Source organism: Castor canadensis, chromosome 7, assembly GCF_047511655.1.
Source record: "Castor canadensis chromosome 7, mCasCan1.hap1v2, whole genome shotgun sequence".
NCBI lineage: Eukaryota > Metazoa > Chordata > Mammalia > Rodentia > Castoridae > Castor > Castor canadensis.
In genome coordinates this window covers 26,248,022-26,273,192 of record NC_133392.1, presented here as the reverse complement: position 1 = coordinate 26,273,192, position 25,171 = coordinate 26,248,022, and the positions used below count along the sequence as shown (strand labels likewise).

The 25,171-nt window shown below is 51.2% G+C and overlaps 2 protein-coding genes across 12 annotated transcripts in view; one reads left to right on the top strand and one right to left on the bottom strand.

The window, feature by feature from the left end:
• Neurl1 (neuralized E3 ubiquitin protein ligase 1) overlaps positions 1 to 6,883 on the top strand; it is a 70,115-nt gene extending 63,232 nt beyond the window's left edge. For all 5 annotated transcript variants that reach the window (XM_074078383.1, XM_074078385.1, XM_074078386.1 and 2 more), the window contains exons 4-6: positions 15 to 704; positions 3,533 to 3,679; positions 4,610 to 6,883. In XM_074078383.1, coding sequence (XP_073934484.1) covers positions 15 to 704; positions 3,533 to 3,679; positions 4,610 to 4,848 — 1,076 coding nt within the window. In that variant the 3' untranslated portion in view covers positions 4,849 to 6,883. The remainder of the gene's footprint in view (positions 1 to 14; positions 705 to 3,532; positions 3,680 to 4,609) is intronic.
• Positions 6,884 to 7,879: 996 nt separating this feature from the next.
• Positions 7,880 to 25,171, bottom strand: part of Sh3pxd2a (SH3 and PX domains 2A) — a 213,285-nt gene continuing 195,993 nt past the window's right edge. For all 7 annotated transcript variants that reach the window (XM_074078377.1, XM_074078375.1, XM_074078376.1 and 4 more), the window contains 4 exons: positions 23,534 to 23,871; positions 22,033 to 22,082; positions 19,315 to 19,434; positions 7,880 to 17,287 (listed from right to left, as the gene is read on the bottom strand). In XM_074078377.1, the coding sequence (XP_073934478.1) occupies positions 15,317 to 17,287; positions 19,315 to 19,434; positions 22,033 to 22,082; positions 23,534 to 23,871 (2,479 nt within the window). In that variant the 3' untranslated portion in view covers positions 7,880 to 15,316. The remainder of the gene's footprint in view (positions 17,288 to 19,314; positions 19,435 to 22,032; positions 22,083 to 23,533; positions 23,872 to 25,171) is intronic.

Sequence of the window (25,171 nt, the reverse complement as noted above, 5' to 3'; positions counted from 1 at the left end):
GCCCTCCCGCGCAGACAGCGAGCTGGTGCTGCCCGACTGCCTGCGGCCGCGCTCCTTCACGGCGCTGCGGCGGCCGTCGCTGCGGCGGGAGGCGGACGACGCGCGCCTCTCCGTGAGCCTGTGCGACCTCAACGTGCCGGCCACCGAGGGCGACGACAGCACTCCGGCCTCGGGCTGCCCGATCCCGCAGAACTCGCTCAACTCGCAGCACAGCCGCGCGCTGCCCGCACAGCTCGACGGCGACCTGCGCTTCCACGCGCTGCGCGCCAGTGCGCACATCCGCATCCTGGACGAGCAGACGGTGGCGCGCCTGGAGCACGGGCGCGACGATCGCGCGCTCGTCTTCACCAGCCGGCCCGTGCGCGTGGCCGAGACCATCTTCGTCAAGGTCACGCGCTCGGGCGGCGCGCGGCCCGGCGCGCTCTCCTTTGGTGTCACCACGTGTGACCCCGGCACGCTGCGGCCGGCTGACGTACCCTGCAACTCCGAGGCCCTGGTGGACCGCAAGGAGTTCTGGGCCGTGAGCCGTGTCCCCGGGCCCCTGCACAGCGGCGACATCCTGGGCCTGGTGGTCAACGCAGATGGCGAGCTACACCTGAGCCACAATGGCGCCGCCGCGGGCATGCAGCTGTACGTGGACGCCTCGCAGCCTCTCTGGATGCTCTTCGGCCTGCACGGCGCCATCACACAGGTCCGCATCCTCGGTGAGTGCCTGGCTCGCCCTCCTGGGAGAGGGGCGATCTGGGTCAGAGGGCAAGACGTCTGTCCCCAGTTCATGGTGATCTTGTAGGGACTCAAGACACCCAAGGTGAGTTCTGGGCGGGACTGGATCTTCTAGTCTGTGGTTCCCAAATGGCCAGGGAGAGGAAAAAGGATTATTGAGTTCAACGCTCAGAATCTGATCAACCCCCAAACTCCACAAACACAGAAAGACGGAGTGGGTGGTAAGGGAGGGGGTGGGGGCAGGGGGGAGAAATGACCCAAGCCTTGTATGCACATATGAATAATAAAAGAAAAAAAATAAATTATAAAAAACAAACAAACAAACAAACACACAAAGAGCCTAGATCCACACACCCTTAACAATGGGTGAAAATGGTTTCCACTAGCAATGAACTTTTTGAGGCTTGGTTTCCATTTTTTCACAATGGGAATAAAGGTCCCTGACCCGAAGGTTGGCTGTGGTCTCAATGAAAACCACGTTGCTTTGTCAGTATTTCTGTGTCTGCAGGGTGGTGCCTGGGTTGGTGGGTAGGGGAGTGCCTGAGCACTTGGAGGGAAATGGGTTTGCAGAGTTCTAGGCCTTTTTTTTCTGCGGGAATACAGAGATGGATTGGAAGATGTGGGCTTGCATAAGCCATGCTTCCCAGATTGTTCAATGGAACGTTAAGAGGTGTCCTTTGAAAAGGGGACCTTCTCAAAAAAAAGTTTGAGAAACAGTGAATTAAATAGAGGAGTGGTTAGATTCTTCATTGCAATACTTCTCGAGCCTTTAATATGCAGTATGAATCTTTACAGAGGGTAGTAGTGGTTATGGTGTACAGTTTTTCCAAACTTATCTGGCCAGAAATCCTTTTTCCTTCCCACAGAGCATCTCCTGGGACCTGAGTTACCTCAGGGAGGACAGGCTGGTCTGCTAAACAACCCTGTTAGACTGGGCTGTTGTCACTAGCTTAACTGGGAGAACTTAGTGAGGTGCAGATTGTTGGGTCCTCTCCTCCTCCAGAAATTCCAGTTCTGTAGGTCTTGGATAGGTTCTAGGTATCTGAGTTTTTCTTTTAAAGCAAGCATTCTTAGCCAGAGTTGGAGAACCCCGGGCCTCACAGCTCCTAGCTTCAGCCCAGGGGCTTGCTAGAGCAGATATGTGTGGAGAGCTCGTGAAATCAGATAAGGTCTGTAGGGACCTCCAACTCTGTAAAGAGACCAAATGAAGGTAGAGTAATAAAGAGAAAAGCAATAAAAAGCATTGAAGCTGTTAGAACTGAGGGAAGGTAAAACAGGAAGGGATGAGAAGAAATCAGGATAGAGAAAAAGCAAAAGCTGAAGTAAAGGATAGTTGGCTGCCCTTAGTGGGTGAGGGAGACACTGCCTCTCAGAGAAAGGAAGTCACACAAGGGGAAGGTACTCTTTTGCATCAGCACCGTCTGATAATAGATAAGGAGCTTTCCAGGAAGGCTGCTGCCATCCAAAGAGGTTTATGAGACTGGAGCAAAGGGGAATTAAAAACAATGGAGACTTTCCTGTCCCGGGTGGTAAGTGGGTCAAGGTGGATGTTGAATAATCAGTTCAGTGTTTGTCATGCAGAGCTCTCCTAAGCTGTTTGGAGAATTGGGCATCTCAGCCAGCAAACTGGTGTGGGGGATCCTGACAAAGGAAAAAACAAATCAGTGGCAATGTATTCAGTCACTAGTTACTTTACGGAGGAATGACTGGCTTTGTGGAAGGCCTCAGTCATCTAAGAATGGAAGGATATTTTCTGAATTCACTCATATGTTTCACAGAACCTACAGCCAATTTCTTATGTAGTAGTGGAACATTAGAAACATGCTACTCTCATTAAAGACAGGAGCATAATAGGATGCCTTACAGACATGGTTCTGAAAATGCTAGCCAGTGCAATAAGGCAAGAAAAGTAAATAGGAAGCATGTACTTCTGAAAGAAGATGATTAACAGTATTAACTCAGTAAGAGAAATGCTATGAACATCTTCTGAATATGCTTAGAAATAATGATGATATTAAAATGAGTTAGAGCTAATAATAAAAGATCTTGTCCAGCATCTGTTTGTGTGCAGAGCATTCTGTTAGGGCCCATGGGATAGCCACAGACAGTGAGGTTTCCTATTCATTGAAAGCTTGTGGTTCAGTTGAAGAAACAGAGCTGGATTCCTGGGCAAAGAACACGTAATAACCCCAACTCTGCAGTTGTTCAGTCCTGCATCCATAGTGGATACATGGCTGGTTAGTGCAGATGGAATTGAGACTGCCCGGAAGTGGGGGTTTGAAGACAGCTCCTGGAGGCTCCTTGGACAGGAGTTAGCTCTTTGATGGCAGGGCTCTGTCCCCAGCCTTAAGTGTGCACAGTGGGTCCTCAGTAAGGATTTGCAAAAGAAAGGAAGGAAGAAAGGGGAAGAAGGAGTAAAGGGTGAAGGAAAGATGCAGGACCAAAACATGGGGAACATGCAGCTCCTTCTGAAGTGCCAGTGCAGAGGAGGTAGGCAATACTTAGGAACAGTGCTGGAGAGGGCAGGACTCTGACAGAAGGGTGAGGTGAGGGGGTGGGAGGTGGGGACTTTCTTTTCCTGAAGGTGAAGGCTGCCTGGGGAGGGGAAATTCCAGGCAGGGACTTATTCAAAGGATGTGGATGAGGCCGCCTCTGACCTGCAGGGGAGGACAGAGCAGGTGAGCCAGCCCCTGGAGTCCTACCCTGAGCTCATGGCTGTTCTGTGGTCAAGCCTGGGAGTCTACTGTGAGGCAGGGACTCAGCTTTCTGCATTGGCCAGTGGCGAGTGTGGTCTTCCCCCCTTCTGCAGGCTCTACCATCCTGGCCGAGCGGGGTGTCCCATCTCTCCCCTGCTCCCCTGCCTCCACACCAACCTCACCCAGCGCCCTGGGCAGCCGCCTCTCTGACCCCCTGCTCAGCACATGCAGCTCTGGGCATCTGGGTGGTTCTTCTGGTGGTGAGTACACTAGTCTTTCAGTTCCACACCTGTGTCACAACTTCCTTCCTTCCCTCCCTCCCTCCGCCTTCCCTCCTTTCCTTCCTTTCCTCCCTCCCTCCTTCTTTCCCTCCTTCTCTCCCTCTCTCTCTTCCTCCCTCCTTTCCTTCCTTCCTTCCTTCCCTCCCTCCTTCTTTCCTTCCTTCCTTCCCTCCCTCCTTCTCTCCCTCCCTCCCTCTCTTCCTCCCTCCTTCTTCCCTTTCTTCCTTCCTTCTCTCCCTCCCTCCCTTCCTCTTTCCCTCCTTTTCTCCCTCCCTCCCTCTCCCACCCTCCTTCTTTCCCTTTTCTCCCTCCCTCCCTCCCTCCTTCTTTCCCCTCTGTCCCTTTTCTCCCTCCCTCCCTTTCCTTTCCCTGCAGACACTGCCACACCTGGGCAGGCACTGGGCCTCTGTCAGGCCTGGCATGGAAGAGGAGTTGGAGCTGGGCTCAGTGACTTCTGGGGCAGGTCCCTGCTGTCTCCTAGCTGGGTAGCTTTTTTTTTTTTTTCTTAGGGTGGTACTGGGGCTTCAACTCAGGGCTTTGCCCTTGTTCGACAAGCCCTCTACCACTAGAGCTACACCTGCAGCCCAGATTTTTTTTTTTTAAAGCATACGGAACTCCAAAGGGTAGCTCAGGAGGGTTATGCCTTAAAAGATTTGGGGTCCCTTCCTTCCCCCTTCCCTCCTCCCTCTCCCTGCCTACTGGCTGCCCTGGGCCCTGGTCTGAGGCTGAGCCACCAGAGCCAGGCTGCTTGAGCTCAGCCTCTTCTCTTGGGCAATACAGTGTGTCATCAGAGTGCGTAGGTGGCTCTCCATAAATGGAAGGGGACACAATGGCCAGGGGCCTTCATCCCATGAGCCCTGCTCCAGGCTGAGCTGTGTCCTCTCCTGACTGGTGCCCCCTTATCCCTAGGGACCGCCCCCAATTCACCTGTGAGCCTGCCTGAGTCACCAGTGACCCCAGGCCTGGGCCAGTGGAGTGACGAGTGTACCATTTGCTACGAACATGCTGTGGACACGGTCATCTACACCTGTGGTCACATGTGCCTCTGCTACGCCTGCGGCCTGCGCCTCAAGAAGGCCCTGCACGCCTGCTGCCCTATCTGCCGCCGCCCCATCAAGGACATCATCAAGACTTACCGCAGCTCCTAGCCCATTGCAGAGCCCTACTCTACACACCCACCTCTGCAGTCTTCAGCCATCGCCAGCTGAGGGCCAAGCCCACTGGGCCCCTTCTCTTCCTTAGATTGGAAACTCTTGCTCCTTCTACATTAAATATGGGAAACTGAGGCCCCTGAAGGTGTGGGCTGAGAGGAGTCTGGAGGCAGGGAGGTTGAGGCAAAAGCACATCATGGGCAGAGGGAGGGGAGGAGACCACGCCCTGTCTTTCCTTTCTCTGCACCCAGTTCTTCCCTGCATGCCGAGGGACTGAATTGGGGTCTCAGCCTGTCCCAATCCCTCCCCTCTAGGAGGTTCCTGTTGCCCATGTGGCACCTTGGTGAGAATTGGAAAACATATACCTTCCTCTGACAGATGTGGCCCTGAGCCACATCTCAGGAGTAGCCAACCATCCTTGAGCAGTACACAGCCTGCTCAACAGAGCCCTGGGTGTGCTGCTTCTGAGCTGCTGTCTCACTCTTTGGACCTGTGCCCTCCTTTTCTTTCTTTCCTTCCCTGCCCATTGGGTCTGACAGCTGGGGATAAGAATGCCAGTGACTCCTCTCCCCCTGGGCAGCTGCAGCCTCCATGTCATGTCTTTCTAACCCAGGAGGAAGGGATAACAGGCTGCAGAGGGCTCTAGGCATTGTGTGTCTGGCCTGCTGCCCACCTGCGATAGGCCATAGACTTCTGCCCCAATCATCTCACTGGGTGCTGTTCCCCAGAGGTGCCCTCTGGTCCAGTCTGGGGGTGGGGTCTGTCTGCTTGCAGGGTCTCTAAGGACAGGTCAACAGCGAACCCCTCAGGCCTGCCCTCCCACATCTCAGTGCCCACCTGGACTGATCCTCAGAGGCATCATATGCCATAGGTGGGAGGGGGTTCCCTGGGCTGTGAGCAGCCCTTGTCTTTAATTTATTTATTTATTTGGTTCATGGGTTTTGTTTGTGGATGAGCCCCCCCGCCCCTGGGCCCCTAGAAGTACTGCTGGGGGGGCGGTGGTGAGGGGCAGTAGATTCATCACTCAAAATCCTTCCCGTGCCCCTGCCATGAGTCCCATGGCTGTCCTGCTAACCATGAGTTGGACTTCACCAATAAGGGTCAGGCTGGAGGCCTGGCATTGAGTCCGTTCTGCAGCGAGGCAAATGAGCCTCCCTAGGGCCCTGGGGCTGGGCCCTAGACCTGGACCCATGAAGTACCCTTTCTCCTTGGGAACGGGGCTGCCACGGTTGGCTCAAGGACATCAGGTGGCCTGGCAGTACACTTTGTAAGGACATTAAGGTTCTGGGAAGGATGAGGGAGTCCAACATGGGACAGGGAACAGGGCTGGGGACCCTTGTCACGGGAGCAGGGAGCCTGTTCTCAGGAAAGGTACTTGCCCTGGATGGCTGGAAAGCAAGGGCCTGGCTTCAGCTCCTCTGGGATCTGTGGGGGGAGTGCCCCCGCTGCTCTTTGGTGACAGTCACCTCAGCCCTGTGTACCTGGTCTGGACCAGTGCCGAGTATTGGCCTTGGTGGCTCCCTAGCCTCCCAGCCCCTGCCCCTCAGGTGACTGTATGCCCTCACAGGTGGCTTCTCCTGTGACAGGCAGGGCCTAGGGTTCTGACCTGTCATGTGGCCCTGGCCAGGTGGTCACCCTCTGAAACTCTGCTTTCTCCTGTGCAAAGTGGTTGGTTGAAGTGGGGCAGATTTTCTATGTGGCTCTTGGGAATTCTTTGGAGGGGTTGCTGAGGGATTGTATGGGGGAGGACCCTAGGCCAGACCTTCACCTGCGCTGGCCTTGCAGGGGCCTGGAGCTATCACCTCCCCAGTTAATTGGTCCTGGGAAATCTGGGGCCTGGGGCTGGTGAGTGCCCCATCCAGTTGGGGGTCCCATCACAGAGGCAAAGAACCGTCTCAGGTGCAGGGGCTGCCTGGCCAGCTGGAGATGGGGAAAAGAAGCCATTGTCCACTTTTGTTAGTGCAGGGCAGCCACCACCTCGTTTGTGAACTTGGGTTGCTGTGTTTGTGAATAAAGGTGATTTTGTACCAGCCGGAGGGCTGTGCTGTGTGGAGGCTGGAGGGTGGGCTGGTGTGTGTGTGGGCAGGGCCTCATCAGCTGTGGTCCTGGCCTCTCAGGGAGAATGCAGGTCTCTGAGGCCTCACAGGGGGTTGGTACAAACAAAGAAGGCTTTCTGGGGTGGAGGGGCTGGAGGCTGACCTGGGGTTTGGACAGCAGGGACTGGAAGGTCAAGTGACCTTATAAATTGGGAGAAGGTGGTGCTCTTCTAGTGATCCAGGTCCCCGGGTCTTTGAGGAGCAGGGTGTGGTGGAGTAGGGTGGTGGGAAGCCACGAGGATGGAGCTGGCTCAATCTGGCCAGAGAGCCTGTGAGGTGGGTACTGCCACCTAAGGGCTGAAGTGGGGAATGCACATTCTTCCTTCAGGCCACCAAGAGCTCAGGCCCTACCTGTGCCTGGAGTTCAGCTTTGTTTCCACTGGTAGGTACAGAGGCCTACATCACATCGGGAAATAGAACAGAAAAGGGAGAGTTCTGGATAGTGACTTTTAGATAAACTTTCTGGATGTGCTAAGTACATCTAGGTGGCTGGAAAAACTGGGGGTGGTGGGAAGACAGCCAAACAGGGCCCAAGGTCTAGGCACAGTGTTGGGATTATGCTCATTTGGCAGGGCCAAGTCTCAGAGCACACGGGATGCCTGCCTAGGTACCCTCCTGTGAGGATGCTTGAGTCAGCCAGCCTCAGTCTGACCTTGAACCCCACACTAAGACCACAGTGCCCTGATTACTTAAGTCCAGTACAAATAGGTGAGGGTTAGTGCTCAAGCTGGGGGACCAGCCTTGGTTACTCCCCAGGAGTAACCAAGGGGAGGGCTGGAGGAGCTTGAGTCCAGTTCTCACCATAGTAGAACCTGACTTCCCCTCCCCTTCATGTCCCCTTCCAGGAGCCAGGGTGGGGATTCTGGAGACTGCTTTGCTATTCAGCTGAATGGGTTTTCTGGTGTCAGTGAGAATCAGGTGATTCTGTTCCATTAAAAAGGCCAAAAACTTTATTTAGTTTTCAGGGAAATACAAGATGCATGTAAACATAAACAAAATACAAAACAACCCCAAACTTACAGACTAGAAGCATGCCAAGACAGAGCATTTCTGTAGGCCACAGAGTCCCATTAGGTGAGAAAGGACACCTGGAAAGTGGCAGGCCAAGGGGCTAGGTCCCTTCCCCAAGGACACTGCATTTTTGTGATGAGATTAAAAAAAAAAAAAACCCTACTATTAAAAACATGGAGATAGTTTAGCACCACCATTGAGCCTGGAAATATTTTAGCACTTAGACTGCACTGATTTAAATGTCTTCTTCTCCAGTCTCTCTGCTGAGGGGGGAGAGGGAAAACCTGGAGGAAGGGCTCCTCTTGACCCCACAGAGCCCACTAAGAGCTGGGCAGGGCAAGAGGACCCCACAAGGAATTTCCTGCAATTCTGGAGTTTCGATGACATCAACTAACTCACTTCCATCCATGCAGTACAATATCCATGCATCAAGGATGGCCACTCACATACATTTTGCTCACTCACATACATCTTGCTCAGAAGCTACTTTCCAGTAACTGGCAGAGAACCCATTCCCCATCCTGTTTCCTGGATTGAGACAAACAAAAAAAAAAATCTGTTGCAGGGAGTAAGTTGTAAATCCGTAAGTGGTGGCCATTTACCCTTCTTTGAAATAAACTCTTTAGAGCAGTGTGCTTTGGTTAGAAGCCACCAGCAAATGGAACAGCAGTGTTCATGGATGGGTGTGCTTTTCTCTTGTCCTCATTCATAGCAGTGAGGCAGACTGAGAAAATGGAACCACGACATGTGTCATCAGAGGGCACTGGGAATAGCTCAACAACAGAAGGACCAATGAAGTCCTCCCAGATAGACCTGATGGAATCTGGATCCTGAATCCCAGTTTGGGTATGGTGGGTCCAGATTGCATGTCCCATCATGGTCAGTGGTTTCTGATTCATACAAAGGGCAGTGCAAAAAATCAGCAGGGAACCTGGAAGATGGATGTAAGTCTTCTGGAAACAGAGCCTCCAAACTCAAAAACTGGTTTGTTGCTTGCAACACCTCCATTAAGTAAATCAGTAACTATCCATTGAGGCCCAGCTCGTGGCCCAGAGAGTAACACCATTCTCTGGCCAGCTTCTCCTATGGTCAGTCTCCAGCACTGGCTGGGCCCATGAGTGGTGAATCATGGAATTCCCTGTGTATCTGTTCTACTCTTCCTGAAACACTCAGAATCGACTTCTTCCTTCTTTCTAATCAATAAAGACAAAGCGAACTCCAAACACTCTTCTAGCCTTCCCACAACTTTTCTGCCTACAAGACATCCTCTTCTGGAAGCCTCCTTCCCAGTGAAGGGACGGTCAGCCTCAACAACCCCAAACATACACATGCTCATCTTGCAACATGTCTCTCGCTTGCCTCAACATGCTCGATCCTCTTGCTCTACAGCAACTCTTTCACATACACCTCTTGAAGCCCAGCCCACTGGCCAGGATGGGACTGGGATGGGAGACAGTACTGATTGTCAAGGTCAAGTGCAAACTCAAGATTTAGATTGGGGGGTGTGTATCGAATTCACACACTAATCCCAGCCTTACAGGAAGGTTGGGAATCAAGGCTTTGGAAGGTAAAGCCCTCCACCCAGTCTATAAGCACCAACATGCCCGCCTTGTGGCCTGGGGACCTAGATGTACAGGACAAAGCAGGAGGGAAGTTAAAATGAGTAGGGCCAAGGCCATAATGGGTCACTAACCCTGTCCTCTTGCTGGCTCTGATCACAAAGCTTAGGAGTCCCTACACAGATTTAGGCAGAAAGCTCAGAAGATCTAGGGGCACCAATACACTACCATGAAAGGCTGTCAGGCCTGTGATGCAAATGGGAGGTGTTGCTGTATATGTGTGTGGCTCCTGTGGGTCACACCTTGAACAGGTTCTCACCCTACCCAGCCTGACCACCCCACTTCCTCAGAAACAAGGACCAAAGGCCAGTAGCTCTGAGACCACATCAGGGTTCTCATGCCAATGCCATGCTGGATGAGGGATGGGAGACGGCCTGCTGGTGACACATCTGTAGGTGTGTGACCTAACTTTACCACCTTGGCACTTCCACACCCAATGGCTCTCTTTTCCACATTATTTTGGAGCCTGGAACAATGGCCTAGGCTGCTTCTGCTAGATCTGTTAATGCCAGTGTGAAGTTTCCAACTAAATAAAATAATTAAAAAAAAAAAGACACATTGCACTCTCCAGCCAGAATTGTGTGCATGAATGACACGCACACTTGCTGCCAGAGCTGAGTCCCTTGGGACCTGCCCAATGCCAAGGACTTCTTCTTCAATGGAGACAGCTTGCCCGGTATTTTTTTTTTCTCTAACCCCATGTTATTTAGTTCAAGTGGGAAATTACCAACACACACTCTCATACGCGCACACACACACACACACACAAACACACACACACACACACACACACAAACACACAGCCCTCAAAAAAGTGAGGGAATCTTAAATTCTTTAGTAATGTGGACTGTTCTCTTTCCCAAGAGCTTGCATGGAGATTCCTGAAGTTTGGATATGTGGATGTATCTATTCCAAGGGAGAGATCCACACAGGGCCCCAGTCCCACTCTGGGCCCAGAGATACGTATCTGTACAGAAATTCACCAAATGTGGATTGGAGCAGCAAGCGTACAGTACTGGAGGTGGAGGGGATGAGCCAGGCAAGGACATGCCTGCTGCCCTGGGGGGCAGAGCTCCAGGGGCTGAGACCACCAGAGGAGACTTCTCATCCTGCTACTTTCTCTGCCAGTGCCTAGGATGAAGGCTGGCTTGATACTTGTCATGGGGCGTTCTGTCTGCAAAGAGCTGAACAGACCTCTCAAGGTCTTCTCCCAGGACTCCTGTGAACTGTCTGGGTGTGGAACTGAGGCAGGGCTTGCCTCCGTCATTGAGATGAATGGTGGTCCAGGCTCAGCCCAGGCCCTGCTGCAGAGCTGTGGGAATTGTATCACTGGGTGTGTAGGGTCCAAGGCACCTATGCTCTCCAAACAGTTTGGTTACATCTAGGGTTCCTGCCCATAAATTGAACTGAGGTTCTATAGTTTTTGAAAGACTCAAACACACATCAGAAAGGATCATAGCCCAAACAACAGGAGCCTGGGGTGAAAGAGGGCTGCTGGGAGTTATTTTTAGGACAGGTCTCTCTGAGCAGCTGGCTGCAAAACAACGGAAATGAAAACAAGGAACAGCTCCTGGATGTCCTCACTCTGCTCTGAGGACTGGGCTCAGGAGGTCAAGAGCCCCATGCCACCTCCCTGAATCCCCTTCTCCTGCTCGGACAACACTCAATATAAAAAGAGGCTACCCTCTGGGGGCAACTCGTACTGTCTTGCCAGAAAGAGAGGGAAAGAGAGCTGAAAGATCAAAGCCCTCCCGCCCACTCGTGTGTCCCACAGTTCCGATTCCTTCCAGCAGCCCCCTCGTGCTTTCTGCAGACTGGGCCTTGGAGGTCTGTCTCCCCAGTGCCCTGGCATCCCTTTTGGTAATATTGCACGTTTCCTGTTTCAGGTTGTTTCCATTTTCCATTGAGAATGCAAAGTATTGGAGGGAGTAGGGGAAGTGAGTAACCTTAAAGAAATAATATATTAGTTAAATACAAAAAACAGAAAAATAGGGGTTATTTCATCTTTCCTTGCCCCTTAAAAACAAAACGAACTACCAAACCAAAGTCTAAACTTAAATAGTTCTACACCTACTCTGCAAGTACTAGTAATATGAAAATAATGCTTGACCAAAATTCCCTTGTCTTTTTCTCCTTAGATGATAAAAGAAGTAACATGCCTTGCTGAGGAAAGCGATGGATATAAATGCCAGTAAAATATGCTGCTCTAACATCTGAAAGTGATTACAATGATTCTATATAATGCCTTCGTCCAAAGGGAGAATCAAGGAGGGAGGGAGAGAAACCCTTGAGGCCAGGCTGGGGGTGAACAGGCTGAGGCCTGGTGCCCCCTTCCAACACCCTGTTGTTAACCCCAAGACCCCATGGCCTAGAGGGATTAACATGGGGAACCAGGTAGCCAGGCCTGCCGTGACAAAGGAGGATGAGATGGGAGAGAGATGAAGACATTTTCCCTCCTTGTAATAAAAGAAAAAGGTCTTTACTGAAAGATAAACAAAGCACCACACGATGCATCTTCAGGCATTATATAAACCTCAATAATGACCTCAGAAGGGCTCATTATGATTAAAGTTGCAGTATACAGCCATACGATGTCCTTTCACATTTTCAATCACAACTAATGGAAAACTAGGTTTGGATGCTGCTGACATTTCATTTTTTTCTCCTTTTAGTCTGATCTGGTTTTCCTCCAGGTGGGTCAGAGCCCAGGCCCCTCTCCTCCCCTGCTGCCGGCAGTACCTCTAATATGACAAAGCTCAGTAGCTCTCGGGAAAGGCCCTCTTGCCTGGGCAGGGTTAGAAGTCCAGAGGCACAAGGCCTGGCACCCCCTGGCATGCACCCTTATTTCAAGTATTAATATTCGTTGGGTTTGCAGGGTCTGTACTGTGCTGAGTCAGGAGTTGGTGGTGAGGAGGTGAGAGTGAAGACTGGGGCATGGCGGTTCCTGTTCACTGCCCAAAGCTATGTGCTGTCACCAGGTGGCAGCCTTCCCCATTTCCCCCAGATGCCTGAGCAACTCCCACCATCCTTGGGGCTGGCTGTCTCAATGTAAACATGATGACCACGCTAAACTACAATGGGGCTGGGGAGGAGTACAGATTGATATGGGGGAGGGGGAAGAACTGCCATTAACTAGCTGGGTGATTTGGGGAAAGTCATTTTCCTGTTCTTGGGCTGAAGTAACAGTAAGGGATGGGATGGAGTGACCTCCATGGTCCCTTCCAGTCCTGCCTTTTAATTACACTATGGCTTTCAGAGCCCTGGGAATGAGGAAGAGGGGGTCCTTGGGGGCTTGGGAGAATGTAGGTGGCAGAGAACCACCTACAGTAGGGGCAGTGCAGATGGTCAGGAAGGGTGGGAAGGGTAGGCTCTGGGGAGCACTGTGGTCCAGTCCAATTGAGATGCTCTGTGCTTGGCAGCTGTGCTGCTGTCCCTCCTGGCCTGGCCGGCACACTAGTGGTAGAACTGGCTCAGTGCAGGTATCTGAGGAGCTAGGCCTTGGGCCCTCCCCCTGGAAGGCAGCTATGTGGAAGGTCCTTTCACCTGACAGTCACTCTACTTTTAAATTTTATTTTAAATAATCATAAATTACTTTTTCATCTTTTAATAAATATGTGCTGTTTAAAAAATGAGAAAAGTATATACTGCATCTTTAAGGAATGCACTTTGCTCTCTGGGTTTCTTTGCATTCTACCTTATTTAAAGTGCATTAATTAAAAATAATGAACCACTTCTTTATCATTATTGTTCAAATAAGTACAAATAATATTAATAGGAAGACACTAAACCACTACCATTAGTACTGCAATCTAGCAGATTAATTCAACATACTGCTCTATTTAATACTGTCCAGCAGAAGAAAATAACTAATTTCAATTTTAAAACAAACTCATGAACAAAGAAAAGAAAACCAATCTCACCACGGCCCTTTGACAAAGAAGGCAAGCAGTTTGCTATAGCTGCCAGGCATTGGTGTGGGGCAAGGGACAGGGGCCTGGTGATCCAGGCAAGGTCTCTGAGATCCAGAAGGTGGGGACAGGGGGTTTGAAGGTACCGAGACATGGGGTCCCAGCTGGCCTGCTTGGGGAGGGTCAGGGTTGGGGAGGTCCTTGCCCCTGGGTGGAAAGCTGCCACCCTCAGTCCAGTGGTTCTGGCAGCTCAGTGTGTTAGCGGCTCCAAGGCCTGGTCTCTCTGAAATCAAAGGCACGTGCGGAAATCCACTCCCAGCAAGGGGTAAGTCCTTGGAAGCCAACTGGGCTTCTTTCTGGAAGGCCCCCTCTGAAATGTCAACCATTGAAAAACACAACCCAAAGTTGACAGAGGACCTGCAGGAAACTTCGTTCTCTCACTTCTCTCTTCACTGGGGCATGGCCCCTTAGGAGGACCAGGCCGGTTCTTGGCACTGGGGTCTGCCATCTTCTCGGGCACCTGTGGCATTGCCAGCAGGCCAAAGGGGGCAGCAGGTGATGTCTGCTCCAGTGTGACCCATATGTGGGCCATGGCTGTTTCTTGACAGTTCCTATGTAAGGCTTTCTTTTGGCCTACCTAGATGGGGAACATACACAGTGGTGGTCCCCCAGCTACCTGGAAGCTGCCATCTCTCCAGAGGTCTTGCTCCTAACAACACTCTCCTCTCTCAGGGACGTTTCTGTCCCACCAAGGTTGGGCAGGAACCAAAACAGCTTCTTTGTTTGGCTGAGCCCAGGACCTGGTTTTACTTATCCAGCCCCCAATCCCTCTGGCAAGTGCCATGCTCAGGTACTGTCTACATAGTGGAAACTAAACGAAACAACTTGGCTTATGGAAGGGTAAGAATGTGAAAAACAAATCAAAACAAGCACCCCTCCATGGAATATAACAGAAAAGCCCACCCATCACCACCCCTTTTCCCATGTGAGGCCAACCACCTTGGGCCCCCAAACAACTCCAAAAATAAGCCCAAAGGCCTAATATATAAAACCAATAAACCTCTATCAAAACATGCAAAGGAACCGCCCACCCAGAAACACCTAAAGTAACCTGTGCAGATCGAGAGGAGCCCAACGGCGTCTCCCACTCTCTCTGTGAACTCTGTGTCCTCCACGGGGCCCTGAGGAGGGTGGGCCCTTTTCTCAAGGCCAGGACAGTGACAGCGACCAAAGGTGGCAATTGCTGGCACCACCTACCTTTTTCTTTAACTACCAGACACAGACACTGGCCTGGCCCACGGAAGGACTGAGCTCACATGAGATACTGCCCAGCCCCTGAGCCCGTGGTGACTTCTACTGCACCCACCAGTGGCGGGCAGTGGCAATTCCTGGAAACAGCACAATCACAAACATATATTAGCGCAATACAAGGGCTACCTCTGGTGGCAGGAAGCCAGCCACCACAATGGCCAAGCAGGGGCAGGACACTGGAGGCCCCCATGACCATGTCTTTACCAGATTTGCAGCAAAGGCACAATTGGGGTTTCCCACATAGCCTGTCCCAAAAGGTGCACAGTCCATCAGTGAAGTCACCAAGGTGCACACGTGGGTCCCAGGCCCAGGACTGCCTAGTTATTCCCTACTTAATGTGGGTCCCTATCAGATCCTCCCTTCCAGCTGGGGGGCATCCTTGAGGTCACACATTCTGCATGGTTCAATGTTGTCCTTCCCCACCCCCTCCCTTTTTGTCCTTCCCCTTGTGTGCATGCCACTGTTCATCCAGTGGTGGCCGTGGTGACACACAGAGGTTGGAAGGACCCCAGGCCCTCTGTTAGTTCTTCTTTTCAAGGTAGTTGGAGGGCACCCAGCCTTTGAAGGGCTTCACCTCGTCCAGGATCTGGCAGTACCACCAGCCATTGGGGTTCCTCTCCAGCACCTCCATGGATACCCCCTCCTGGAAGCCTGCTGTCTCTTCATCCCCCTCGTAGTCCGCTATAGAGACGTACACATCTTTGAGGTTATTGTGGATGAACTGGGATTTCTCAATGGGCTTGGGGCGCACGGGGGACACAGGAATACCATTGCGCTGAGTGGGCAGCAGGGGTGAATCTGAGCCCTGGCTGGTGGCTCGCTCTGCTAGGCGGCCCTTGGCCTCTGTGGCCACCGAGCGTGCAGTGCTAAAAGAGGAGTTCCGGCGGACACCTCGGAGGTTGTCGGTGGCTGTGAGTGACTCGTTCCTCCGCAGGGCACAGGACAGGTTGTTGTCCTTGGGTGGCGGGGACACGAACACAGACTGGGGCCTGACTGCCACCTGCCGCACTCCATTCCTCATCTTCACTGCTGCTGTGGTGCCTGACGTTTTGCTGAAGCCCCCAGGGGGCTTGGAGGGGATGGGCGGTGTGGCCCTCTTACTTTGGTTCACGGTGTTCAGTGCTTGCACCCGCTTCTCTATCTTTTCCAGGCTGTCTGACTTGCCCTCATTCTGCTTGCTTTTTCCTGCCTCTACCTCTTTGCCACAGGGGTTGGGTTGCTGGCTCTCATCAGGCACCAAATAGTGGGAAGGGGCCCAGCCCTCCAGCTCCCCAAACCTCACATACCACCACCCGCTTTCCAACTTCTCTAACACCTGTACTTCTACACCCGCAGGGAAGCTGATCTCTGAGTCCTGGACCTTCTGATAGGCGCTACACGTCACATAGGAGGTAGCCTGTCCTTCCCACTCCTTCTTAGGAGGACAGGGGGGAGTGGCGGCTGGGAGGGTGATGACATCGGCTGAGCCCCTCCTGGTCTCCTCATGGGACCCCTCGGAGGCTGTGTGCGGGGGCAGTTCTGAATCCTCACTCTTAGAGCCCTTAAGGCCTCCCCGGAGCTGGCCTGTAGGTCTCAGCTGGCGCCGTAAAGTGCTGATATCCATCTTCTCTTGGCTCTGTGATTCAGCTCGGTTCAGGAATGGCTTGGGCCGGACCGATGGCTTGGTCCGAACACAGGAAGTCAGCCCAGTCTTCACATCTGCATCCTTCTTGGCCCCAACCTTGGGAGTGCCCCGGATGCCTGCGTCTGAGGCTGAGCGGGGCTTCAGGTCACCACTGTTCTTGGACAGGGAGGAGGACGAGGAGGAGGACGAAGAGGAGCAGGTGGTGTTGATGGTGATGGATGAGGAAAAGGAGGCTGAGGAGTGGTTCTTCCCTAGTTCTGCCTGGGCATTCTTCTCTGCTTTGAGCTTGAGGAGTGATGATGACTTGGGGGAGCTGGGTTTAGGGGAGTTTTTTCTGGCAAGGGACAGAGAGGATCCTCCTGGGGAGTCGCTGTCCCCGGAGGAGCCTCTGGCTGACAGGGCATCCTCTGCACATGGTCTGAAGCCCTCATTCTCATAGATGGTCTCCTCTTCCAGGGCCACATCCTCAGAAGACTCCCCCACCTTGAAGTGGGCCCGCTGCAGGGATGAGGCAGGCGAGGGCCTGCGGGGCTGGGCAGGCCTCCTGTCCCCAGAGCCTTTGTCCTCTGTAGTCTCCTCACTCAGCTCTGGTTCAGAGTCAAAGCCGAAGGCAGGGATGTCATACTCAGGCTCTTCGTACTTGAGCTTCAGTGGGGAGGCCTGGTTTTCACTGGCACTTACAGGACCCTCCTCGGCCTCCTTGGGTTTGCTGGGGGGTGCAGGCGGGGGCACCTTGGGCCGGGTCAGTGTGCTGGTGCGGCGGCTCAGGTTAGGCTTCTTGCGTTTATCAATGTAGGATGCAGGGGCCCAGCCCTCCTTCTCACCGATCTGCACATACCACCAGCCTCCAGAGTTCTTATCGATGACCTGGGGGAAAGAGGGTAGACAGGAAAGTGGGGTCTCTGGACAACGTCCCAGGCTAGAACTTCATACTTGGGCTACATTATCTCTATTTTGCAGACCAGCAAACTGAGTCTGTGAATAAGTAGCCCAAGACCCAATGTAGTAAAAGACCAATCAAAATTGAAACCCAGGTGTCTAGCATCTCTTGGTTGGTGGCCTCCTGCTCTCCAAGAACCTCTCCCTGGTTTTCCAAGTCTTTGCCAACAACCTGGGCAAGAAGTCTTCTTTACAAAGCCCATCCCTCCTCCCCAAAGCCCCTGCACTGTTTCCAGCCCCTAAAAAACCCAACTCACCAAGGACCCACCGTTCTGCTGCTCCATACTCCTCCCACCTCCCAATAACCCTCAAAAGGGTGTCTCAGGTAAGAATGGGGAGATGCAGATGAACTGAACTGGGGGATACAGTCCCTAGACCTACCCTATGGGCAGGGTGTCTCCCCAGCATCCACTGCCTGGAATCTCATTAGTTGAAAAGATCTCTTTGGGTCAAATGGTTTCCTATAGGAAGGCTGAGGGCTTTCAGTCGTTCCCAGATTAGTATAAACTAGTCCAAGGAGATTCCTGCTTAACTTCTAAGATGGGCTAATGACCAGAAGTATGGTGGCTCGTTGTGCTGGGGTTCATTTTGACTGAGGAATATCAAAGGAAGATAATTTGGGATATTCCTGGAGGAAGAGGTCCCTGGGAAAACCCCTGGGGAAGGGAAATATGAAATTACTGGCACTGTGCAATGGCAAAAAGAAGGGATGGAGGCAGAAGAATGTCACAGCAAGGTCTTCTTGAAAACAGGCCTCTGCAGTCTCTCCCCCATTTAATATTTTTGGACTGCAACTGACCTTGGGTGACTGAAACCACACGAAGCAAACCCTTAGATAAGGGGGACTCCTGCATTTTGTGTTTTACTGGGGCTAAGCATGGCATTCCAGGTGGCAGAGAAGATCTGTGGCTTGGTCATTTCACTTGTGTGGCTCTGTGTAATCATGGAACTAAATTCAAGTAATATATGTCTACTGAACTAAATTCAGTAGACTCTGCCTACTGAAGAGGTGGTGTCCCCAACATGAATGTTTACTTGGATTAAACTCCAGTCACCCAAGGTCAGTTGCAGTCCAAAAATATCAAAAATATTAAATGAAAACTTGTTGAAATAAATAATTCCTAAGTTTTAAATAACTTTATTACAGTTTATTGTTATAATTGTTCGACTTTACTATTAGTTGTCATTGCTAATCTTATGGTACCTAATTTATAAGTTAATTTTATCATGGATGTGCATGTATAGGGAAAAAAACAGTATATGTAGGATTTGCAGAGAGACATACTCAAAGCCTGGGAGTGAGGGGCCAAGCCCAAAGATCCTGTGGTGTGGATGTGCCCAGCCTACAGTCCCCAGTATCTCACTCTCCCTGGGCTACATATTCCCAATAATAGCACTTCATGATGTGAGTTCAGGGGGATCCTGGTTCCTGTAGTGCTCCTGGGAGAGGCCTCAGCAATGCAGGTTAGGCTGCCCCCTTGTGGAGACTGTTGGTGCAGTCCCTACCCTTGACTCCAAGGGGCCTTGCAATCAAAACAACAAAACAGGTGAGATTTTATTTCACTCACTGTCCTCCAGGCTCATATGCTCACAGCAGCCCTTTGTTTGGAGGCATTCTATTCCCAGCACCTATACACGTTTGGGAAATGTCACTCTGCAGCAAAAACTGTTGGCAAGTGCAAGGTGGATGCCTAAGTCCTGGGTTCCAGTCCTGACTGTGGCTTTAGGCAAAGGCCCAATGCTGTGGGGTTTGTTTCTGAACCTTTCCTGCCCGTAATTTGTGAGTCTTCATTCATTAATTTTACAGCCATTTGCTGTGTGTCTCCTGGGTGCCAGACACTGGTCTGAAGCACTGATATCCAATAGTAAACTCAATAAAAGCAAGACCTAAAATGGGAATTTCAGGCCCTTGACAACAATGAGTAAAGCCCTCAGCCTCTCTGTCCCAGGCTTACCTCTGCCTTCTGTCCACCCCGGAAGCTGATCCCATCAGAAATGCATGACTGGAACTCGGCAATGGTGTAGTACTCCACCTCAACAGAAGGGGGCTCCGGTGGCTTTGGCAGTTGGAACCCCTGAGGCAAAGAGAGAATAGAGTGAGAAAACCCCAGCTAATCAGGATGTAACAAAGCCAAGGACTGGTGCCTACTAGGGCCCCAGGAGGTACATGTGGACACTGACACCAGCTGGCCTGGCAGGTGCCTATCTTTCACATCTCAGGGTACATCCCCAAGAGGCCACCCTCCCTAGGAGCCTCTGATGATACTCAGGGTTCCCCGAGACTGGTCTGCGCTCTCCGGAGGCTTGTGATTAACATAGCATTGTCTGCCCTTAACATCTCTCAGAGGATCAGTAGCTGGGTCCTAAAATGAAAATTAAAAGGCAAAGAATCACTTTAACAAAGCAGTGCCCAGGGGGAGAGGACAGCTACCATCCTCAGTCTGAAGGCAGGGGGCTACAGGCAGGAGGATGGCAGCAGAGATTGGGCAAAGTAGCCAACCACTCTGGGGGTAAGGAGGGAATGTGAGGGGGCAGTGAGGTTGGGTGAGAAGTCTTGGGTGGATCATTCTGATGGTGCCCAAATCAGGCAAGCCCTGAATAAAACTCAGGACCCTCTGTCTCTGTGGGCAAATAGAACACACTGGAGGTTCTAAATGCCTTTTAGACACTGGCAAACAACCTTGAACCGTGCTATTCAAGGATGCTAGAAACATGGCCTCAGCCCATAATTTGTGAGCCTTTATTCATTCATTTTACAGTCATTTGCTGTGCGTCTACTGGGTGCCAGACGCTGGCGGGGACCTGGTATCCAACAGCAAATCCAATGGACAACTTACTCTGGTGGATTCTAGCTTCAGCTGGCCTCTACTCTGGCTAAAATAAGCTTTGTGTCTACTTACTGATATCCCTCTCATACAAAAGGGTTAAAACAAAGCAATAAAAAAGAAAAAAGGGAGGAAGAGAGAGAGGGAAGAGCTGTGGTGTGGGAGGAAGATTCCAGTCTTAGCAATTCACCAGCTGTTTGGCTGTGGGGGAGGCCCTTGCCCACTCTGAGCCTCAGTTTCCTCATCTGTAAACAGAACTAAGGAAAGGCTCTTTTAGAGGATTACTGAGATAATGCGTAAAACTGCTGGTTTAGTGAGGGCCATAGGAAAAGCTCAAGAAACAGAAACCAAAGGTCAACATTCTCATATCCCCTTCCTCTTCTGAACTTTTCTCATCTTCTGAAACTCAGCATGTCCTCATCCTGCCATCAAAACTGAGCTGTCCTGGGTCAGACTGAGTGTGAGAGGTGGGAGGAAATTGGTTTGGGGGCCTAAATGTGAGTCAATCAACTTTCCTTGCCCCTGTGCCTGGCTCTGCAGCTGTACATGTGAGCAGATGAACCCAGGCCTCAGCATCCTGGCCAGGTGGGATTCAGTTTGGTCTAACCAGAAACAGCAGCCTGGCCTCAGGAAGTTTGCATTTGGTTAAGTGTAGAAAAAATGAAAAATGATCCTGCTCTTGCCAAAATCCAGTCTTCTGAAAGTAATAAGCTGGGGCTAAAAGACCTGGGAGGATGGGAGAATTCATCATTCAGCTGAAAAACTCCAGGGGAAGAGATACAGAGAAACTCCATCAAGACTCAGCCAGGGCAAGAAGGCTTTGTGGCCAGGGGCCAAACCTCTACAAACTCCATGTGTATGAAGGGCCTCATCTTCCACGGATGGATGCTACCCCCTGTGTAGGGCAGAAGCCACTGATCACAGTGACTTGCTTTGAGCCCAGGTGTGACTTCAGGACCTTTCCCACACAGTGTGCCAGGCAGTACTGCCCAACGGTCAAGAGGTCAACACAAGAAGTGGAACCCAGCTGGTAGCCTTTCACATTTATCACCTCATCTCATCCTTACCAGTCCTACAATAGGGCTAACACTGTCCCCATCTTATGGGCATGAAGTTGAGGCCTATGGAGGTAGGTAACTTGCTCAGGGTCTCTCTGCTAAGTGCCAGAAGTGGAATGAGAACACACATCTGGCAGTTTGAAGCTCCAATCTCTCTGCTACATCCTGCTGCCCCCAGTAACAGGTTCCAGGGCTCTTGGTTTGCCATCAGCATGGCTGCCCCTAACCCTAGCCCCTGTTTGCCTGGCTGAGCTGCTGGTCACCAGGAAACCCTGCCTGCAAGAGCCAAGGACCCCAGTAACATCAACCCTCTTTAAGCTTCCTTGCAATTCCCTCTGTACTGGCAGGATGCTCACTGTTCTACCCTCTGCTCTCCCAGGCTCTGATGTCCACCACAAACATCAGGCATCCCTGAGCAAGCCAAAGTTGAAAGACTTCCGGACCCAAAAGGATAATAGCAGCCCCATTTCTCGCCCCTGGCAATGCCCTGGCTGGACATTCTTGTTGGCCAGTCTAAATGTTTACGTCTGCCAGTGCAGTGGCTAGGGTGGATTTATTTAGCTTTGGAGTGCAGTGTGTTTCCGATTATAAACTGTCCAGCCAGGCCCCAGAAAGGCTGGGCTCTGTAGGCCTCTCTCCCTGCCCCTAGCCCCACCAAGCTGGAAGTCCAGGAGAGCTCTGGAAAACCTCTGGGCTGAAAGGCCTCTGTGGCAAGCCAGCCAGTTAATCTGGGCTGCTACGGTGCATCCCCAGAGAAGGAACAAAGGGAGAAGAAAGTCAGTGCACGTACCAGGCTGGATTCTCTGCGTGGTGGTGGTCTTGTCCTCAGGTTTGGGGAGCCTAGAAGAAGAAATGTGGCTTCAGAACTCTCAGTTGGGCAACACCTGCCTCCCCCAGGTGTCCCCAACTCCTGATCCCTGGAACTTTGTGTTCTTGTCCTACATTTACAAAGGACCTGAGGTATAAAATAGACCTTTAAGCTTCCTTAGCTGTACTTCGGTGGGGGGTTGGGGGGTGGTCCACGAATCTCCTAAGATTATATGCACACACACAGTATACAGACATAGGTACATAGGATTTTTTTCTTTTGTACTGGGGATGAAACCCAGAGCCTCCTGTTTGCTAGGCAAGCACTCTACCACTTGAACTACACCCCTAGCCCTTCTGTTTTTATTATGTTTTTGAGATTGGGTTTTACTAACTTTCGCCCAGGGTTTGCCTTTCAGTCTCGATCCTTCTGCCCCCGTCTCCTGAGTAGCTGAGACTACAGGTATGTAACACTATGCCTGGTTAAGGATATACATTTAACAGATTTTCAAAGTTAGGAGCAGAGACCATGTCTATTTTTCTGCTCACTACTAAGTTCTTAGAAGCTAGCACAAGGTCAGGCAAGATGGGGGGTGCTCAATAAAGATCCCCCCAAGTGGTTGTCCAAAAGGTCTCAGGTACAAGAGCTAATAACCAAGTTTACAGCTTAAAAGACAGCCTTCTTCCAGATTATAAGAATGGCTGGATGTACACAGAAGCTGGCTCCCCTTACTCCTGAACAGTTTAACACTCTGCCAAAGGCAATGCTGGCCCCTCGATGTCTGGGTTTTCCACAAGAATCGAGAAGGCACTTGGATCGAGCCCTGTTCCAGTTGCTTTGTGGAGGATGCTAAAGCGCCTGCCTCCCCGTCTCTTAGGTGTCTAGAAGCTGGTGGAAGGTGATGGGGAAGGAGCATTTCAGGCCAGAAAGATATTCTTCTACATTTCTCACTTCACAAAGCAGCCCTGCAGATAGGGCCCCCATGACAACCCAGAGGAAGATGGGTTTTATTTATTTTTTTTGTAAAATCAGCTGCACATCATCCATCAAGATTCCTGAAGCCTTTCCTTCAGAGTAAAGAAAGCATCTCTTGCTCTTGGGACACATTCCTCGGCCAAATGGCCACTCCTGGCTCTCTCCTAGGGAAGGGGGGAAGCCAGTAGCCTGCACCCTCCTGAGATTAGTATTTGGAGCAGAATTGGGAGGGATGCACCATAAAGTGTGGCTTTTTCCATTTTTGTGGTGAGCATGATATGAGATGGTGACATGAGGGTCAGGAGCCAGTGTGTCGCTCAAGTGAAAATAATGTGTGGGTCCCGAACACCCTCCGGCTTTCCTCCCACACCATCCTGCCCTGTTAAGAATTCTGTGGTGAAGATCCAGAAATCAGTGAGGTCCCGAACACCCTCCGGCTTTCCTCCCACACCATCCTGCCCTGTTAAGAATTCTGTGGTGAAGATCCAGAAATCAGTGAGGTGCTTACTGATCTGGGCCCTCTGCGGGGCAATTCTGGCCACAGCTGGCGAGCCCTGGGCCAGCTTGGACACAGTCCTCTCAGGGATGCCCAGGGCATTGCCGTTGGAGGCGTTGCAGAGGATGGGCAGGCTGATCTCCTTTTTGGCAATAGGGGCCTCAGAGCCTTCGCCTTCAGCCGGTGGAGTCTCCTTGTCCCCAGATGCCTTCTTGTTCAGCAGGTTGCTGATCTCCATGATGTTGCCAATGATCTCCACAGGGCCTGCTAGGTTCTTCTTCCGGGTTGGCAGGTCATCTTTGGCTTTCTTCAGATAGGATGCTGGTGCCCAGCCCTCTTTGCCTAGGTATCTGTGGGAGGAGTGGTCCACACCATCATTACAGCCCTGATGCCTGACTTCACCCTTTACTCCCAGGCCCTGCTTTCCATCTAGCCTTGCCCAGCCCAGCATGTCTCTACCATGCTCTGCCAGACACTTGACAATCCACTACTCCAGAGAGAACCAGAGCTGAGGGTTGATGGGAAGATGCTCAGAACACCACTTCTCCCCCTCTGGCTATGTCTGCCTGGCTTTATTGCTATTGGCCTGGGCCTTCATTCTCTGTAAAGTCAGACAAACATGGGTCCCTGGGATTAGATTTCTCTAATTTTGGGTTGCCCAAAAGGTAGGCTTTGCAACTTTGCAATGGTCTGGTTCTTTACAGTCAGTTGAGGGGAATCTAGAGATAAGAAATGAGAAGGGCTGAGTTTGGGGTACAGAGTTACATGTCCCACAGGAAAGGGAAGTGTTATCAGAGAGGGAAGAGATCTCACAGGAAGAGTCCTAATCCATGGTACCTTGGACAAGTCCCTTCCTTGGAGCTTAATTTTTTTCTCTTCTGTAAGATGAAGGGATAGAGTAGTGTTTAAGATATATCTGGGAGGACAGACACCTTGAGACCAAGTAGGAAGAGTGTGTAAATTAGGCTGACTGACCATGGAGGCTGTTGTCAGTAGTGTAGGAACAGCAGATGGATTGAGTTCACAAAGTAAGTCCATAAAATAGGCTTAAAGATAACATTTCAAATCCAGGGGGCAAGGATGGATTATTCAGTGACTCAAGGACAACTGATTATCCAGTTGAGAAAAATAAGTGAGGCCTGGCCTTACACCACACAGCAAAATAAAAGAGACTTGTGAGTATTTACATAATTGTGGAGGTTCAGAGAGCCTTTCTGAGTGGGGTTCCAAAAGCAGAAACCATAAAGGAAAACCTAAAGCACATGACTGGATAAAATTAAAACCATTGGTATGGCAAAGCAAAAACAAAACAAAATAAAACCAAAAGCTTATAAACAAAAGCTGAAGGCAAATGACAGGGGTGACTTAATTTTTGGTGACTTGGTCACTTTTTTTTTGTGGTACTGGGATTTGAACTCAGGGCCTACACCTTGAGCTACTCCACTAGCTCCTTTATATGATGGGTTTTTTTGAGATAAGATCTCACAAACTATTTTCCCGGGCTGGCTTTGAACCTCAGTCCTCCTAATCTTTGCCTCCTTAGTAGCTAGGATTACAAGCGTGAGCCACTGGTACCCAGCTCAGTGACTTCTTAAAACATGTTTTCCTCCCCTTTCCCGGAGGGTTGCACATTCACCCGTATCTACTGGA